We start from the raw sequence: 17,666 nt of genomic DNA, 5'->3' as shown, positions 1-17,666 counted from the left end.
AAGAACTAGTGTAACATTCTATTTAAATTATATGTTTTAATATTTGAGAAAAGTTTTTCTTTATTTTGATAAGGATTTGAACTTAGCTTCCAACTGTTTTGAAATAAGAATTAATTAATTAATGGAACTACGTTATGTTAACCGTAAAAATCAATTATAAAAAATAAAAAATCAATTCCTTCCAAACTTCTACCAACTTAATAAGTAACATACCATATAAGCTTATTATTTTACACATATAAAATCCCTTTTGTAATATAATTTATTTTTTTCATAGGAGAAGTGAAACATCTACTTTTGAGATGGTTAATTATTATGTGGTGTGTGAGTAATCCATCTAATTGAAAATTTTTAATGAAATAAAATGTTACGAAAACGACAATTAAAGAACACAAAAAGAAACGTAGAGATAGAGAAAATCGACACACAGATATGCGTGGTTCATTAACAGTGTGTTAGCTACGTCCACGGACAAAAGGAGAACAATATTATTTGAGAGAATATTTTCAGAAATTACATAAAAAAGTGTTTCTAGGGTTGGAGAGTTTATATAGCGCACTATTCTAAACCCTAAGGTCAATATCGTAAATAACTACAAATAAGTAAATATGCTGAATACGAAATCTGAATGGGTTTCGGAGGCATTGTCTCGAACCCACTAGGGCGCGCTGCCCTGGACTCCAGTCTCGTATTTGGTTGTTCAAAGCACCAACAAATAGATTCAAGGCATTTCAACATAACAACATCATATTGAAATATACATCCAGCCCAATTAGGAAATTAACTCCCAACAAAATTGATCTAAAAAAAAAAAAAAAGAATTTAGAACAAGGACAAATATGTATGATTGGGTAAAAAAAGAGGGCAATTTCAAGGGAAATTACAAAAATTGGACATTAATATTATTATTCCTTTTCGGGAAATATCCACTGTAGGAGTATGACACACCGGAAACCATTCTCGGCTGCCACGTCACCACCTCTTTGATTATAAAAACGAACGATTCAGATTGAAAGTAGCTTCAACAAACATATCCCCCAAAGGCACTACAGTCTCCGAGAGATCAGATTCATCAGAGAGAGATGAGTTCATGGAATTCAATTCCAATGGAGATCATATATGAGGTTTTAGGATGGATTTCCATTATATGCTGGGCCTTTGCCGGATATCCACAGCTGATTATGAATTTCCGGCGAAAAAGGTAAGAAAGATCCAACTCTGAATGGTCGATTTCCGGCACCGGCGGCATTCGGGATCTTCGTTAATTAAGAATTCTGTGTTTCGCAGTGTTGTTGGATTAAGCTTCGATTATGTGGTTCTGAATTTCACGAAGCAATCGTCGTATTTGATTTATAATGCTACTCTATTCTTCAGTACTACTGTTCAGAAGCAATACTTCGATAAATACGGCTACGATCAGGTTAATTTCCTTCTTCTTTTTCTTTCTTCACATTTCATTTATATACATACCTAAACCCAAATGTATTGCTTCACATTTGGAACCCAGCGGATTCGTTTTTTTTTTTTTTTTTTTTTTTTTTAATTTTTAAGGAAAAAAAACCTTGGAAACAAAGCCCAAGTTCACCAAAAAATATGCAAGTGGAAAAAAAAAAAGCAATTATTTTTTTTTAATTTTATTTTCACGATGCTTAAAGTATTTGATTAGGTGGAGCACAATGTAGTCATTGGCCTAAAACCTTATTTGATAAAGTGGTTTTTGTTTTGTGTCTTTTTCTTTTTTTAAAAAATTATAAAAAAAAGTGTTTGATAATTGTTTATTTTTATTTTAATTGAAGTAAAAGTTCATACATATAATATAATAAAATATAGGACAAATTATAAAATGATCCCTAAAAGATGGTGGTAGTTATAATTGCATCTTTAAATTTTTATTGGTAAAAATTCAGCCTTGAAACTTATAAAAATGTTAAAATTTGACCTTTAAACTTATACAATTATTACAATGTCTACAATTATGTAACTTTGATGACATAATTTTAACACCGTATAAGTTTGAGGGTTCAATTTTTTTTTTTTTAATGTTTGGGCGTATAGTTACAACTACCATCATACTTTACGGGTGATTTTTCTTTTAAATGTGCCCTAAAATATATTACATACATTAAAACATATGAGGAATTTAAGCTATTGAGTGAAGTTAATAAGTATAGAGTTAACATGTTGGTGTTAGTAAGTTTGTGTTTGAAGTATAAGTATAGAGTTATGAGAAGAAGTTTCTCAATAATTTTGAAAAATAGATTAAAAGAAAAAAATAAAGTTACTAAATAAATATAAAAAATATAGATAAACAGAAAGAGGGTTTTTTTTAATGTAAAAATTAAAAAAATTGAGAAGATAGAATTATTTAATAAATATACAAACTTCAATAATATTTATTATCGAAGTTAAAAAGTTTACACCGAGTTAAAAAGTTAATCGCCAAATGGTCTCATGGTATTTAATAGAACAACAATAATAATAAATTTAATTTTATTCTTTCATTTCTCCCCATAACTATTTGGTGTTGAACGATGTCGGCAATTGTCGGATTTGACTAATTTGTAAATTTTTTATTTTTATCTTTTTATATTTGTTTCTCATTAATCATGCACACAAATAAAAGGTTCGGGAGAGAATTTTTTTACTTTGAAAAAGAATGGTGTAATATTTTATTAATAATTTTATTTAATACAAAGAAATTGACGTCCTACATAATTGATGAAAGATAGTAGAGATTTTCTTGAAAAGAAAAATAATGATGATGAATGCTCATTATTGAAAAGAAGAAAATAAAAAATGATTAAAAAATAAAAAAGGTAAAATGATAGGAGAGAAAAGATAAGAGAAAGGGAAGAGAAATAAAAAAAATAAAAAGATAATAAAATAATAAAACAGTAAAGTTAATTAGCAAAAAAAAAAAAAAAAAAAGAATAAAAAATTTAGATTTATTGAGATATGCTCATCAGTCATCTGTATAGTTTTTCAAATTAAAAAAATATTTCTTAAAATTTAGATATATCCAAGCATAAGTTATTACCTGTGATTGAAGCTGAATTGAAAAGGTTAGATTTGATTTTTAATAAATCCGCTTCATAACGCTTCTGTTTATTTGTTATTGACTAATTTGTAAATTTTATTTTTATCTTTTTCCTTTAAAAATGTATGTTTTCATTAATCAATTACACACACAAATAAAATAGAAATAGAAAGAGAGAAAACGTCTTTTTTCATGGAAAATAATGGTAAAAATGAATATATTAACATTTTATTTTATTAATTAAAAAATTAACATCATATGTAATTGGGGAAATATGATAGAAATTTTAAAAGAATGACAATAACGGAAATAGAAAAAACGATTTTAAAAATTAGAAAAAGCAGAAATGGGAAGAGATAAGAGGAAGGGGAGAGAAATTAAAAAATAAAGGAAAAGGAAAAAAAAGTATTAAAAATAAAAACATAATTAAAAAGCAGAAAAATATTATGATGGAAGTATTAACTATAATTAATTGGGGCTACAAAATAATATTTATTGTAGTAAAAAGTGGTTATTATAATCTTAGATAGTTCTCACCCCAAACGTTTCCTTAATGTTTGTGTCTTGACAAATCATGAACTATTAAAAAAATTAAAATTTTCATATGGTTGTACATAAAATTGAAAACTTTTGGTCCTTAATCATGTGTCTAATATGTCTATTAAATTTAAAATAATATCGATTTATTAACTACAAGATTGAAAGTTTGTATATATATTTATTATACTTATATAAAAAGATAAAAAAAAATCATTATATTATAACAATATATATAACAACGTGAATAAATGTTATTATAAAATTCTTTTGTCAAAAAATAATTATTATAAACCTAAATTAATTTTTTGTTTGATAAAATATGTACAATAATAAACTATATAATATTATAAAAAAAACAATAATAACATTTTTTTAGTCGAAGATACAACCAGAAACCAAAAGGAGAGAGAAATTTTATATAGAATGATTAAAAGAAAGGGAAATTGATGAATAGCAATCATAATCTCGTGGTTTGCAGTTAAATGGGTTATATAGCATGATTTAAATACCTGTAAATTAGAAGGTTCAACATCAATATTAAAATTTATAGTAAAAAAATATGTTTAGTACCTAAGCCTTCATGAAAGTAATAATTTATTTTTATACTTTATAATTTATAATGATTTAGTATTTATGGTAAAAAATATTAGTATGATTTAATAAGAAATTTTCCATGGTGCAGATTGATAAACTAATTGAGACTCAAATTTATTTTCATATTGCAAAGGCTAGTTATTACATAATAAAAATGACACTTAATTTTGGATAAAAAAATTTCATGATATTGACTAAGCTATTACAAATGTAGAGTAAATGAATTAAATCACTATTTATTAAAGTTAAAGGACTTCGTGCCTGTACGGATTGATTTTCTAAGTGTTTATAAGTACTTTTTTTTCTCTTACAAACATTTATTTAAACACTTAGAAAGTCAATCAAAACATACTTTAATTGTTACCAATTTGAAATTATAAGAACTAAGTCGTTACTAACTAAAATTCAAAGACAATTGTTATTTTTTATAAAAGGTTAGAGACTAAAAGTATTATTTATTTAGGATAAAAATCGAAAGGACAAAAATTCAAATAACTAAGTGTTCGTTTAGAACACTAAATTAATTATTATAGTTCATAGTTATAATCATTGAGGGATTATAATAGTCTTGTGTTTGGAATACGATTTTGAAATAGTATTTATAAACACGATAATTATATTTGATATCCTAAATTTGAAGTGCACTATAATAACTAACTCCAGGATTAAATTATTTTTTAACAATCACCAAATAACTATAAATACTGAACAGTTTTGATTGATTGCTGCAGATGATCCCGGTGGCTTTGAGCGATGTGTTTTTCCCCCTGCACGCGATTTTATTGATCTTCGTCGTCTCAGTTCAAATTGTATTTTTTGAAGTAAGTGGTTTGTTCTCTTCTCTTTAGGGTTTCAGGGTTTCATTTGTGTAACTCTGTTAGGGCATTGTATTGATTGGATTTGGATTTTGGTGCAGCGTGGCAACCAGAAGGTCTCGAAGGCAGCCATCGCCATCTTCGTGTCAGTGTGGTTCTTCGCAGCAGCTTGCCTTTATATAGCTATCCCAACCCATTCATGGCTTTGGCTCATCTCCATGTTCAAGTAAAACCCATTTTCCCCATCTCTTTGAATCATCTTCTGAAGCTTTCTTGGTTGATTTCCTAATCATTGTCAAATTTGTTGCAGTTCAATTCAAGTTTTTATGACCCTCATCAAATGCTCTCCTCAGGTTTGCCTTTCTGTTCTCCCAGTAAAATCCATTATTGCATTTTTGCTCTGACTTCTCTTTTTTCTCACGATTCAACTTAATATCTATACTAACTTCTTCCCTATTGGTACAGTTTCCACTTGTTATGCATAATGTTTGTAATTGATATATTACAAAGTAGTAGCACAAGACATAAAAGTCTTAATATGTTCTCGTCTGGTAACAGAAAGGCTCATATGGGAATAAAATTTACATTTAATCATTACCCTGGAAAGACACAAAATTAGCATTCATTTGAAACCTACAGGAATTAGTCCAACTCCAAGTAAGATGATGTTTCATAAATTTATATAGCCTGGTAATGGAATTATTTAGCTGCCCTAAGTAAGGTGAAGCATTTCTTATGGGAAGGGGTTGATGAGGGGAGTAGCGATCATCTAGTGAGTGGAGAGGTGGTGATGAGGCCCGTCGATCTTGGGGGGCTTGGAACTAGGGAACCTTAGGATTTGCAACGAGGCCTTGCTGGCCAAATGGCTATGGTATTACCTCATTGAGTGTAATACTCTTTGGCATAAGATTCCTGTGATCCAACGCAGTCCTCGTCGGTTCTCATGGGTGGTGTCAGGGGTTAAAGGCACTTGCAAAAATCCTTGAACAAACATTTCCAAAGAAGGTTCAATTTTTTGTTTCCTCGTTGAGTCTAATACTCTTTGGCATAAGGTTACCATGACCCAATGCGGTCCTCATCCGTTTTAGTGGGTTGAGGATGGACCCCTTTGTTCTTTGTTTTCCGTTTTATATCATTTGTTCTTTATGAAAAATCGTTTCGTAGATAAGGCTAATACTCTTTAGCATAAGATTTCTGCGACCCAATTCAGTCCTCATCCATTCTAGTGGGTGGAGGATGGACCATTTTGCTCTATGTTTTCCTGTTTATATCATTTTTCTTTATGAAAAATCATTTCATAGATGTTTTTCTTTATTCCCTCATGGAGCTCTCACTCTTCGTTTGGTTTCTTTGTCAGTTATTCGATCAAAAACAATGGACATCATGGCTCTCTTGTCTTTGATCGGAGAGATTGATTTTGAACCATGGAGGAGGGATATTCACTATTGGAGTTCTAACTCCATTGGGGTTCTCTTGTAGCTCGTTTTTTCAGCATTTGTTGAACCCCTTCTCAATATGTGAGTCTATTTTTTCTATTCTATGGACGGTAAAAATTCCAAAGAAGGATCAATTCTTTGTTTGGCAGGTCATCCTTGGGAGATTAAATATCATAGATTGTTTTTTGAGAAAGATGTCTTCTTTAGGAGATTTAATATCATAGATTGTGTTTTGAGAAAGATGTCTTCTTTGGTTGGTCAGTTTCGTACATTTTTTTTTTTCCGAAGGGAAAGGAAGTTCTTGATCAAATTTTGTGGAGCTACGACTATCCTAGGGTGGCTTGGAGCTTTATTTTCTCTATGTGTTTGGTTTTCAGTTTGTCAGACATAGAAGGGTTGAAGAAGTTAATCGAGAAGTTTCTTCTCTATCCGCCTTTTCAAGAGGTTTTTGTGACAGGTAAGGGTTTGTGCTATGTTATGGGATATGTGGGGTGAGAAGAATAATAGAATTTTTTGACGGTTGGAAAGGAATTCTAGTGATGTTTGGTCCCTTATTAGGTTCAATGTTTCTCTTTGGGCGTCGATGATAAAAACTTTTTGTAATTATTCCTTAGGTCTCATCTTACTTGATTGAAGCCTCTTCCTTGAGGTAGGCTTGATTTTTTTGTATGCTCTCATATTCTTTTTATTTATTCTAAATGAAAACTCAGTACCTTAATGTATATATATAATTCGAATGTATGCAAAACATGATCATGTTGCTTTTAAGATCTGTAAATTCTTTTGAAAGTAAACTGATCTTGTGCATTCGTATGCTATTGATTGAAATAAAATTGCAAACAAAGGACAAAGAAGCTTTCATTTCATGAAATCCCTATTGTTTACATACAGGCATTTTTGAACTTCACCCGGAAGAGTACAGCGGGATTCAGTATTGATCCTATACTCCTTGACCTCACCGGAGGAGTGGCAACTTTGGTTCAAATGAGCGTGCAGTCAATTGACCAAGGTCATCTAATACTTCTGTCTTAAATTATATTTATGGTTAGCTTGGTATTGAGAGTCACATATTACTTCAACCACATTTTTTTTTTCAAAAAAAAAAAAAAAAAGGGTGAAAAGTTCATATTTGAATCGTATAACAAACTAATTTATTATGAGATAAATGCAAAATACATCAAGCATATGATGCTAATTTGGTTGTTTGTTCCAAGGACTTTACAAGGATGTATTTTGATTTTTGTACACCTTCCCAATGCAACATTCATGCTTAGCGTTATATTTTTGTAAATTGCACCATGGTTAAAAATTTAGGTTAGAAAATACTTTTGGTCGGATACTTTTATAGTATTAGATAACACGATTTAGTCTTTGAAGTTTGGCATATAACAATGTAGTTTTTATAATTTAAATTTTGTAACGATTTAGACCTTGTTTGATAACATTTCATTTATAAGTTTTCGATGTAGAAGTTTATGCTTGTTTTCTCCTAATTTTATTATGATGGATTTCAAAAACACAAGTTTTTAAAAATTACTTTTTTTTTTTTTTTGGTTTTTTAACACTTAGGACTTAGTTTTGAAAACATTGGTAGGCAATGAATAACAAAATTAAGAAACTTAGAGGTGCGAGAAGATTTGTAAGCTTATTTTTCAAAAACTAAAAACTAAAAAACCAAGTGGTTATAAATTGGAGCCTTAGTTTTTGAATTTTAGCTTGTATTGATATAGCGGTTAAGATTCCGTAATAATCTCTTGCTATTTATCCATCTACATGCACGAGAAACCATTCATTGCACCTTGAGTGGATTTTTCATGGTAGGAACTAAATCGATACAGAATTTGAACTTCATATACAAATTCATTGCACCTTGACTTCTGATTTTTAACAGGTTCTTGGGTTAACTTTTTTGGGAACATAGGGAAGCCCTTGTTAGCTTTGGTATGATCTCTCTCTCTCTTATAGAAGTCAAATTCTTATTGTATTGCTGTATATATCATTTAAGAGCCACAACTAAGGCATTTAAACTTTTTTGGAGTAATTTGAGTAAGCAATATTTGGTGACCACATTTATTTATACTATGCTGCAGGTCTCTATAGCGTTTGATCTGATTTTCATCTATCAACATTTCGTATTATATCATATGAAGGCATCAAAGGTTTCGTTTGAATGTGACCCTGAAAGCATTGAGCCATTGATTAAGGACTCTGTGATCACTAGCAATTGCAAGGGATTCCCCCAACCTATTGATATTTGATGGTATTGCTTCCACCTCTTAGCTTCTTTTTGTGCCAAAGAGGTATATAAAGACGTAAATAGGCTAGTCTAGTAAATTCTACTTTGGTACCTATATTTTCGACTTGTCACTATAAGATTAAAAATAGATCATTAAAAAGATACTCAACCCCAACAACTTCGTTTGTGAGTGAATTCAAAATTTTAAGACTTCTAGCACATGTAAGAAGGAGAGATGTATCTATATTTTTTCTTTTGTGATCTTATGATTGTAAAATACTTGGTTTTAGCATACTCCATTCACAAGTATATAGTGCAATGTAATTGTATAAACAAAACTTTCAACTTATGAGTCTAAATGTAGTTGCCAAACTGCATAACTTATAGCTGCTTTGATGTCATAAGATGTAAGCGGTACTAGCTGCTTTGATGTCATAAGATGTAAGCAGTACTGTGAACATAGTTGATGGAGCGGAATAAGGTATTTAGGTAAAATTCATGGTCAAACAAGGAAAATTCATCCCTAATTGAGAGTTCGAGAGAAATTCTCCAAAGAATAAAGTTTTGTATTCAAATGGATGATCAAAAGTTTTCTATTGCAACCTTAAATTGGCTATTTATAGTCTTAAAAGGAAATAAGACTAATTAACTAATTAATTTTAAAATATTAATTAACATAAATTAACAACTAAACAAATATTAAACTCAAATATACCAATTATCCTATCATTATCCTCATCAATATTTATGTGACTATCTTTCAAGTTGAAGATTTAATCTCCACTCATGCATTTGTTAAACTCAAAAGCACAATTTTGATATGTACACTATTGTTACTTCATGTATTTTATTATTATACTTAAAAATCATAATAAGTCAACCTTAGCATAACTCAGCTGTTTGTAGTATACATCATTGGATTTTTTTTAAAAGCTCTTAAAAATAATTAGAAAAATACAGTGATTTGAAAAGTACTTATATAAATATTGTAGTCCAAAATAAGTTAAAAAGTTCAATTAAAAAAAAAACATGGTGTTCGCAGCTTGAAGCTGCGCGCTTCAATCAGCGTTACCAACTGATTTTTTTTAATTATTTTTTTAATAGTGAATATTATAAATAAAAGAAGTAAAAAAAAAAAAATGGCCAAGAAATCTTTTAGAACTTGAATATATTATTTGTTTTTTTTAAAAAAAAAAAATTGAATTTTTAGTTTTAGTAATTTTACCATTTGGAAAATTATAGTATAAAATTCTGTGTTGTACTCACTTTTCTTCAAAAACATGGAAAATTGCAGTGGTTAGCCAAAAAAATTACTTGCAAATGTAGCAATGGTTCTCTAAAATTGTAAATATAGCAAAAAAATTTGAACCTGATTTTTGTTTTTTTTTATTATTCTAATTTTACCCTCATTTGTATATTAGTAAATATATCTGATATACTCTATATTTTGGTATATTAATATACTTTATATTCGGTATATCAATCAATCGATATACTTTATTTAAAGAATATAATTTATACAATTGATATACCATGACTTTAATTATATTATAGTTGACGTTGTTTGTTCAAGTACGATAAATATTATTTCTTTTGTTATGAATAGAGTTTTTTTCATTCAATTAGTTCAATTTTGATGGTCTAGTTTAGATTTTGGCATTTATCGTGTTATGTTTCCAAAATATAGCATAGATGTATCGACAATATATTAGTAGTCATTAAAATTTCATTTCAGGTACATAATTAGTGTATCAATAGTATATTAACAATTATGATCTAAATATATTTCAAGTATAGTATTGGTACATCAGTAGTATATTTAATACTCATTTAAAATGTAATTCTAATATATCAGTAATATATCAGCACTTACTCAAAATTCAATTCCAAGTATCTATACTATTAGTGCATCAGTAGTTTATACTGCATATTAGGTATATCGACTAATATCTTACCGATATATTTATTCACTAATTTACCTAAAATAAAGTAGATCATATGAGTGATATATCTAATATAGACTATATCAACAATATACTAATGATATTTATCACCGTGATGAAGTGGTTCGCCTAAAATGAAGTGTATGAGTAAAATGAAGTGTATTTACAGTATATTAATGATATGTATGTATGCTTGGTATATCATTGATATATTTCATTTTAGGTATATCGTTATACTTTAATTTAGCTGTATCAATTAAATAATATACTTAAAGTGAAATAGATTAATAGTATATCAACGACGATATAATGCATTATCAATGATCTACTCCATTTGTGCTATTTTTAGATAATCTTTTAATAAGATAAGGTGGAACTTGTGGTTGAAATTATTATTTTTTTTAATGAACGAGAAACATTAACTTATTGTATTGATATTAACATTTTAATTAAAATTGACTTTCTTAATCCAACATATTAGGTACATGTTTGGGAGTAATTTTAAAATTGTTAAAATCACACTTGTCGTGTTCAAAATCATTCTAATACACACATTTAATTACTCAAAATTAATTTAACATTTAATGTAAAAAACTCACCAAAAAGACTTGGACTCTTGCTGAAATGTATACAAATATCCCTGAAACTATTTTGGGTCTACAATTAAGAGCTTCCAAGGGTAAGAGACCAATATAAAGAACCTTAATCTAGTTCAAAAAGGAATTTAGAGCACTTAATACTACAAACTTAGAGGCATTAAGTAATGTGTATTTCAAATCCGACACCGAATTTCAATGGATAAGTGTTGAACCTTCCCGAAAGGAAGGAAAACACCAATAAACGCTATCGAAGAAGTTAAACTAGATGAAGTTGACCACAATGTCAAAGGCTTGCCTCCTATGATGCAAATGTAGAGCCAGACTCGTGATGCTAGACCATTTACCCTGATGATGACGGTGCCGCCATTTGGTTCACAATATTATAATTCTCAATGGATGGTTATAGTTTAATATTAATAAATATATATATATTTTCAATTTTCCATTATGGATAATAGTTTGATTATCTATCTATCTATCTATACTATACTATACTATTTAAAAGAGGCTCTGATGAAGACACACCCAAAAATCAATTCTAACAATGACCACTTATGGCGCCAAACTTCTTTGATCACTTTACTAACCAACTTCAACCACTAATTGGGGAAATTTGTACAGATGATCCATTTTTTGGGTCCAAAATGTCAAATGACCCATTTTTAAAAAATAACATCAATTGACCCTCTGCTGACATCATCGCCATACCAAATTACGTAAATTGCCTTTACCTCTTTGTCTTCTTACCTTTTTATTGAAAACCAACCAAAACTAAAAACTCTTCATTTAAATTTCCCAAGGCTAACGACTTCGTATCGCTCATAAATTAAAAACTCTTTAGAATCCATCATTTCAGCTTGCAAACGATTCCACTGCCGTCGACAAATCGAATCTCATCGGTAAATCTTTCAATATGTGCCTGAAAATGTCTTAAATTGATCGGTATTGGGGCTTTGTGGGTCGTTTTGGGTTTAGAAATACTGTGAACCTATAGTTTTTTTTTATTTATTTTTTTGGTTTTCGATGTGTTTTATGATTGAAGACGAGTAGAAAGAGTTTGTGAGCGAGATAAGTGAGAGTGAAATTGGTAGAGCGTACTAGAAAGAGTGACATCAGAAAGGGTGGGTCGTTCTGGGGTTTAGAAATACTGTCAACCTATGGTTTTTTTGTTTGTTTTTTTGGTTTTCGATGTGTTTTGTGGTTGAAGATGAGTAAAAAGAGAGAATGTGAGTGAGATAAGTGAGAGATACTAGAGAGAGCGATACCAGAGAGAGCGACACTAGAGAGAGCAATACCGGAGAGAGCAATACCGGAGAGAGCGATGCCAGCGAGAGCGATTCCAACAAGAGCGATATCAGCAAGATTTAAACAGAATATTTTTTACAATTTTTTTCTGAAGGAGTTTACTAATTGAATCTTTATTTCATGCAGGAATGATTTAAGATGGTAACACGTTTCAAAATACCCGTAGCCGACCGATTTCTCGGTCAAGTAACGAGCTTGGCCCACATTGCTAATGCAAACAAGATTGTGAAGGAGAAACTTACCCCAAGACAGTTAGACATGTTCAAGAGAACAGTTTTTGGACGATTTGTAGACGTTGACATAGTGTTTAACAGCCAAATTATCCATCATATGTTGTTAAGAGAAGTGAAGAGGACGAGATCTGACTCAATGTCATTCTCTGTTTGTGGAAAGGTCGTCACTTTTTCGAAGGATGATTTTTTGTTGATGACTGGTTTGTGGCGATCCCTAACACGAGTTGATCAGAATGAGCAGTCCTCGTATGAACTTGCAATCAAGTATTTTGGTAATCGAGTGACAAAGGAGTTGGAGTTTGAAAATGATGAGGATGTCATGAATATCACAATAGTCTACTATAATGAGGTTGCAAAACAAACAGAAAAATACAGTGGATCTCAAACGTTTTAAGGACGTTCAAAACTTATAATACTACAACAGTCTTGATTGGGGTACCATTATTTGGTAGAGGACATTGGATTTCCTAAAGACTACGTTGAATGATAAGAGTAGTTTATACAAGATGAAGGTAAAAGGAAATAAAAATTACGTTGTGAAGTACTCTTTGCGTAGATTTCCACAAGCGTTCCAGGTAAATTTGCTTAACATAATAATCATGTTATTTGATTTAACATTACTATTGTTCTTAATATATGTTAAATTTTATTTAAGTATGGACGTACGAGATCCTAGCTACATCGATAGTTGGGAACATTGTGAAGCGAAGGAGTAAGGTGGCTTTGCCCCGTATATTACGATAGTCATGCTCCCACTCAGTGTTCTTCAAAGTACTCGAGAGAGAGATATTCGAGTCTAACAATGTACGTTTACTCTATGCGTAATATGTTTATTTGGGTCTTAAATTGACACTAACCAGTTTGCTGGGTTGTTAATGTAGATAAAGGTTAAAGAGGGTATTGTTATGATAGACGCTGAGAGGGAGTTTTGGGATACCCCAGTGGACAGACGACCTATATTTGATCTAGGTGCCGATGATGACAGTGTTGAAAGTGGCAATAGGTCGACTAGTGATGGAGGTAGTTCTGAAAGTGAAAGTGACGGCGATGATCATCGTGGAGATGGCAATGATGAATGTGGAAGAGTTGAGGGACGGGATGAACACGAGCATTCTGAGCATGAGGATGCTGAATGTGGAAGGGTGGAAGGAGGGGCATACACACCTAGTGATGATATGTTCCATGATGTGGTGGGGGGCGTACGCGATGAGGACGAGTTGAACCCACCTGATGTCCATCTTGTGGACTCCCATAGAGAGCGAGCTATGGATGAGGAGTATCCTAAGTGTGTTGTCCACAGGGAGGGAGCCAATCCCGACAATTCTATTTATTCGTACCTACGGACCATTGACCGCTCACTATAGAGGTTGGATGGCCGTATATTGAGTTTAGATATCCAATATGGAGGAAAACATGATAGACATGAAAGGACAATTGTCGGCCATACTGTCACTATTGCAGTCTATGTGCAAGGTTTGCATTTACTATCATTTTATGTCTTTACGTGTTCGCGAACTCATCATTTTACTTTACTAATTGAACGGTTCCACAGTGAATGAGGAGATGACAAGGTCATTGATCCCATCTCGGGATCCCGATACCACTAATGCGACTGCCTTTGATACTCCCATCCCCCCTGTAGAGCCTTAAAATACCACCACTTCACTTACTCTCATCCCCCCTCTAGAGCCCAATACCTCCACAACATCACCAACTGACGTCGAACCTATAGAGGTTGACATCCCACAAAGAGAGCCCGAAATGTCTGCCTTACTCACCATGCCACATACAGAGGCCGACATGTCTGACATCCCAGAGGCTGACACTTTTAAGATTGTTATGACCACAGGAGTTACACTGGTGAGTAATTTATTGATCAGTATTCTTTGTTTATATTGATGAGTAACTTTTTTTTATCTGTTTATGTAGGAATCTCGAAGAACTACTCGTAAGAGAAAAGCTGTTGATAAATATACATCTCCAGCTCAAGTAAAGAAGAAAAGTGTGGTTAAGTATCCTTTTCCAGGTGTAACTACGTTACTATCCAGAGCGGTTGTCGCATATAACGTAGCACATGATGTTCCATACAATATCATTACAGAAATGATGGGCTAGATCTTAGACGAGAATACCGACAATGAGGTTGGAGAGAATTCCTTTAAATCACTTGCCAATAAATTCTTCAAGGAATTGATTTCCCCAAGTTCGTGGGTCGAGTGCGATGTAAGTTTCCTAGTCTTGACTTCTTTACAGTTGGATATCTTGTACTTTTATTGACATAGTAATTTTGTGTGCAGACCATAAATACTTTATTTTATTTTATGAAAGAAAAATTTTATACCCGGCCTGACATGTGCATACATAAGTTCACCATCTTGCCAATTGGTGTAATGGTAAATTTTGATATATTTTGTTGTGTAGAGTCATTTTACTATGGTATATTTCGTTACTTAACTTCTCGTTTTATTTGGCAAAGTCGCCTTAATTCTCGTGGCTGGGTATTTAAATGAATAAAGAATAAGACACTTCTGGAGGCTGGCCTAGCATGGGAGAATGAAGACACGTACATGGACTATGTCACTGGTAAATTCGATGTCAAATGGGCAGATGTGGAATTCGCCTATACGACAATGAATATCAGTGAGCACTAGATGCTCCTTGCAATGGACATTAACAGAGGCCACATATTCGTGTTCGATTCACTTCCGTCATACACACCAATGACAAAGCTGGTGAATTGGCTAGAGCCATTGACTGTTACTGTACTATCCCTACTTCACTACTGTGACGTAGATTGTTCAAATCCAGACCTATCCACAGCCCGTTGGAAAATCTCGCAACCTATGAACATCAACATACAGCACAAGTCGCTTGATTGTGGCATCTTTGCAATAAAATTATTAGAACACCCGGTGACTAGTGCTGATCCGTCTATAATCCCTCAGGAGAAAATGAGTGAATATAGGATGCAGTTAGCGTGTCAATTGTAGGCGAACACTCCATATTTTTTATGTGTATAGAACATGTATTTTTATTGTATTTTTTGTATATGTAAAACATGTATTTTTTATGTATGTAAAACATGCATAAAATAATTTTATCAAAGTTCAAAATTCAAAGATAAAAGTTCAGTATTATATATTTTATCAAAACATGTATAATTGAGCTACTACTCTTTTCATTATATCAATGGTATATAAAACATTACATCAAAGTTCAAGGTTCAAATTTGAAATATTGAGAGGAGCGACATTTTGAAAGAGAGCGAGATTTTGAGAGAGAGCGAGATTGAGAGAACGAGACTTTGAAAAAATAGAAAGTATGTTACAACATGAAGATTGCTATTATAGAAATACTCCAGCTTGTTATTGTTTTTTGTTTACAAGATGAAAGTATGAAGTATGAAGTATGAAGTGTTACAAGATGAAAGTATGAAGTATGAAGTGTTACAAGTATGAAAAAGTATGAAGTATGTTACACGTATGACGTATGAAAAACTGATCAATGGTATTTATAACAATGAAATGTTACAAGTTAGTTATAAACTAAACTAGATGAGAGGTGTTTATATCACGGTTTCTGGAATTTTCAGCATGTTGCATGGTTGTGAGAAGTTCGCTACAATTTTGGCGGTTATGCCCATAATTCCCACACCGACCACATTTCATTTGTCTGTGAAATTCTCCTATGGATGGTATTCTTCTCACTCTCCGTTGTTCGGCTTGTGCCACAAACTTTGGAGGAAGGATAGCCTTTTCTATATATCCAGGAGGTCTCTTCCATTCAGATATGTGGCCAAATGGATTTATAGGCTTGGCATGCATAGTCATTAGAGAGTCCACTGTATAAAATCGACTGCAAAGACTCTGGATGGGTATATTTCGTTCCTTGGCAGCAACAATTGCATGAAAATATGGGATACCAAGTGAGTCAAATTCCTTACACGTGCATTCCTTCGTGTGAAGATTGACAATACTGTCCAATCAATTATCTCGCACGTGGACCCGATAAAAATCAATAGGCTCAACTCGATATCGTCTACCCTTATTGGCCTCACTTGCCAATGGGGTTTCACAGTAGTCAGAGTGCAATGTCGTTTGAGATGCCCAGTAATTCCTATGTTCGTAGAACCACGATTAGAGCATTCCTCTAACATGTTCAATCAAGCATACTATGGGCAATAGTCGATACTCTTTAGTTAACGAATTGAAACACTCTACATTGTTGGATGTCATGTTATCATATCTTCGTTCTATTTGGTAAACCCGTGCCCACCTTTGAAGACCGATGTCTTCTAGATATTTCGTGACAACACTGTCTCGGAAACTACGGAGTTCGTCCCATTTTGTTTGGGACTCTTTCATGTGAAATGCCCTTGCTGCATCTCTAAATATCCCAACAACCGTGTTATCCTTAAAGTTTCTAACAAGATTTTGTTCTATGTGCCATGTGCACAATCCATGAAATGTCGTGGGAAAAAATACACGAATAGCATTGCTGATAGATACCATCCGATTAGACACAAACACCATATTATTGGATTCTCCAATACTGCATTTCAAGTTTGACATAAACCATTTCCATGATCGATCGGTTTCATTGTCCACTATTGCATATGCTAGTGGGTATAATTGATTATTCTCGTCCATAGAAACCGCAACCAACATGGTGCCTTTGTATTTTCCTTTCAAGTGTGATCCATCAACAATTATCACAGGCCGAAAGCTTGCAAAACCTCTAATACAAAACCCTAATGCCATAAACATGTACTTGAAATGCACCACATCTTCAAGTTCGATCTTAAAGACTGTACTCGGATTCTCTATTTTTAACGCTTCTCAATAAACATGTAGTATGGAGTATGTGTATTTTGGAGTACATCTAGTAAGATCATAAGCTGTTTCCCTTGCACGTCACGCTTTATCATA

At 32.1% G+C, this 17,666-nt stretch overlaps 1 protein-coding gene and 1 long non-coding RNA gene across 5 annotated transcripts; both read left to right on the top strand.

The window, feature by feature from the left end:
* The first annotated feature begins 951 nt into the window (after positions 1 to 951).
* LOC120072095 (cystinosin homolog) lies at positions 952 to 9,044 on the top strand. 3 transcript variants are annotated; one of them, XR_016528631.1, is made up of 9 exons: positions 955 to 1,201; positions 1,288 to 1,420; positions 4,903 to 4,992; positions 5,088 to 5,212; positions 5,297 to 5,339; positions 6,800 to 6,879; positions 7,314 to 7,431; positions 8,314 to 8,363; positions 8,513 to 9,044. XR_016528631.1 is itself a non-coding variant. In XM_090312247.1 (8 exons), the coding sequence occupies exons 1-7, from the start codon at positions 1,083 to 1,085 to the stop codon at positions 7,050 to 7,052; spliced, it is 606 nt and encodes a 201-aa protein (XP_090168373.1). In that variant the 5' UTR covers positions 952 to 1,082; the 3' UTR covers positions 7,053 to 7,071; positions 7,314 to 7,425. The 3 variants fall into 3 exon arrangements, 2 of the variants coding, with proteins under 2 accessions (XP_090168373.1, XP_038880439.1); XM_090312247.1 differs by lacking the exons at positions 8,314 to 8,363; positions 8,513 to 9,044 and adding an exon at positions 7,037 to 7,071 and having other exon boundaries at positions 952 to 1,201; positions 7,314 to 7,425; XM_039024511.2 differs by lacking the exon at positions 6,800 to 6,879 and having other exon boundaries at positions 1,014 to 1,201.
* A 2,937-nt stretch (positions 9,045 to 11,981) lies between these two features.
* On the top strand, positions 11,982 to 15,790 carry LOC150038512 (uncharacterized). Of its 2 annotated transcripts, XR_016525274.1 has the most exons (5): positions 11,982 to 13,313; positions 13,394 to 13,542; positions 13,620 to 14,211; positions 14,291 to 14,598; positions 14,668 to 15,790. It is a non-coding gene; the product is annotated as an uncharacterized LOC150038512 (long non-coding RNA). The 2 variants fall into 2 exon arrangements; XR_016525272.1 differs by having other exon boundaries at positions 11,982 to 13,542.
* The last annotated feature ends 1,876 nt before the right edge of the window (positions 15,791 to 17,666 follow it).

This window comes from Benincasa hispida, chromosome 1, assembly GCF_027475165.1.
Source record: "Benincasa hispida cultivar pf3 chromosome 1, pf3_genome.v1.1, whole genome shotgun sequence".
Taxonomy (NCBI): domain Eukaryota; kingdom Viridiplantae; phylum Streptophyta; class Magnoliopsida; order Cucurbitales; family Cucurbitaceae; genus Benincasa; species Benincasa hispida.
This window is presented reverse-complemented; position numbering and strand designations above follow the sequence as displayed.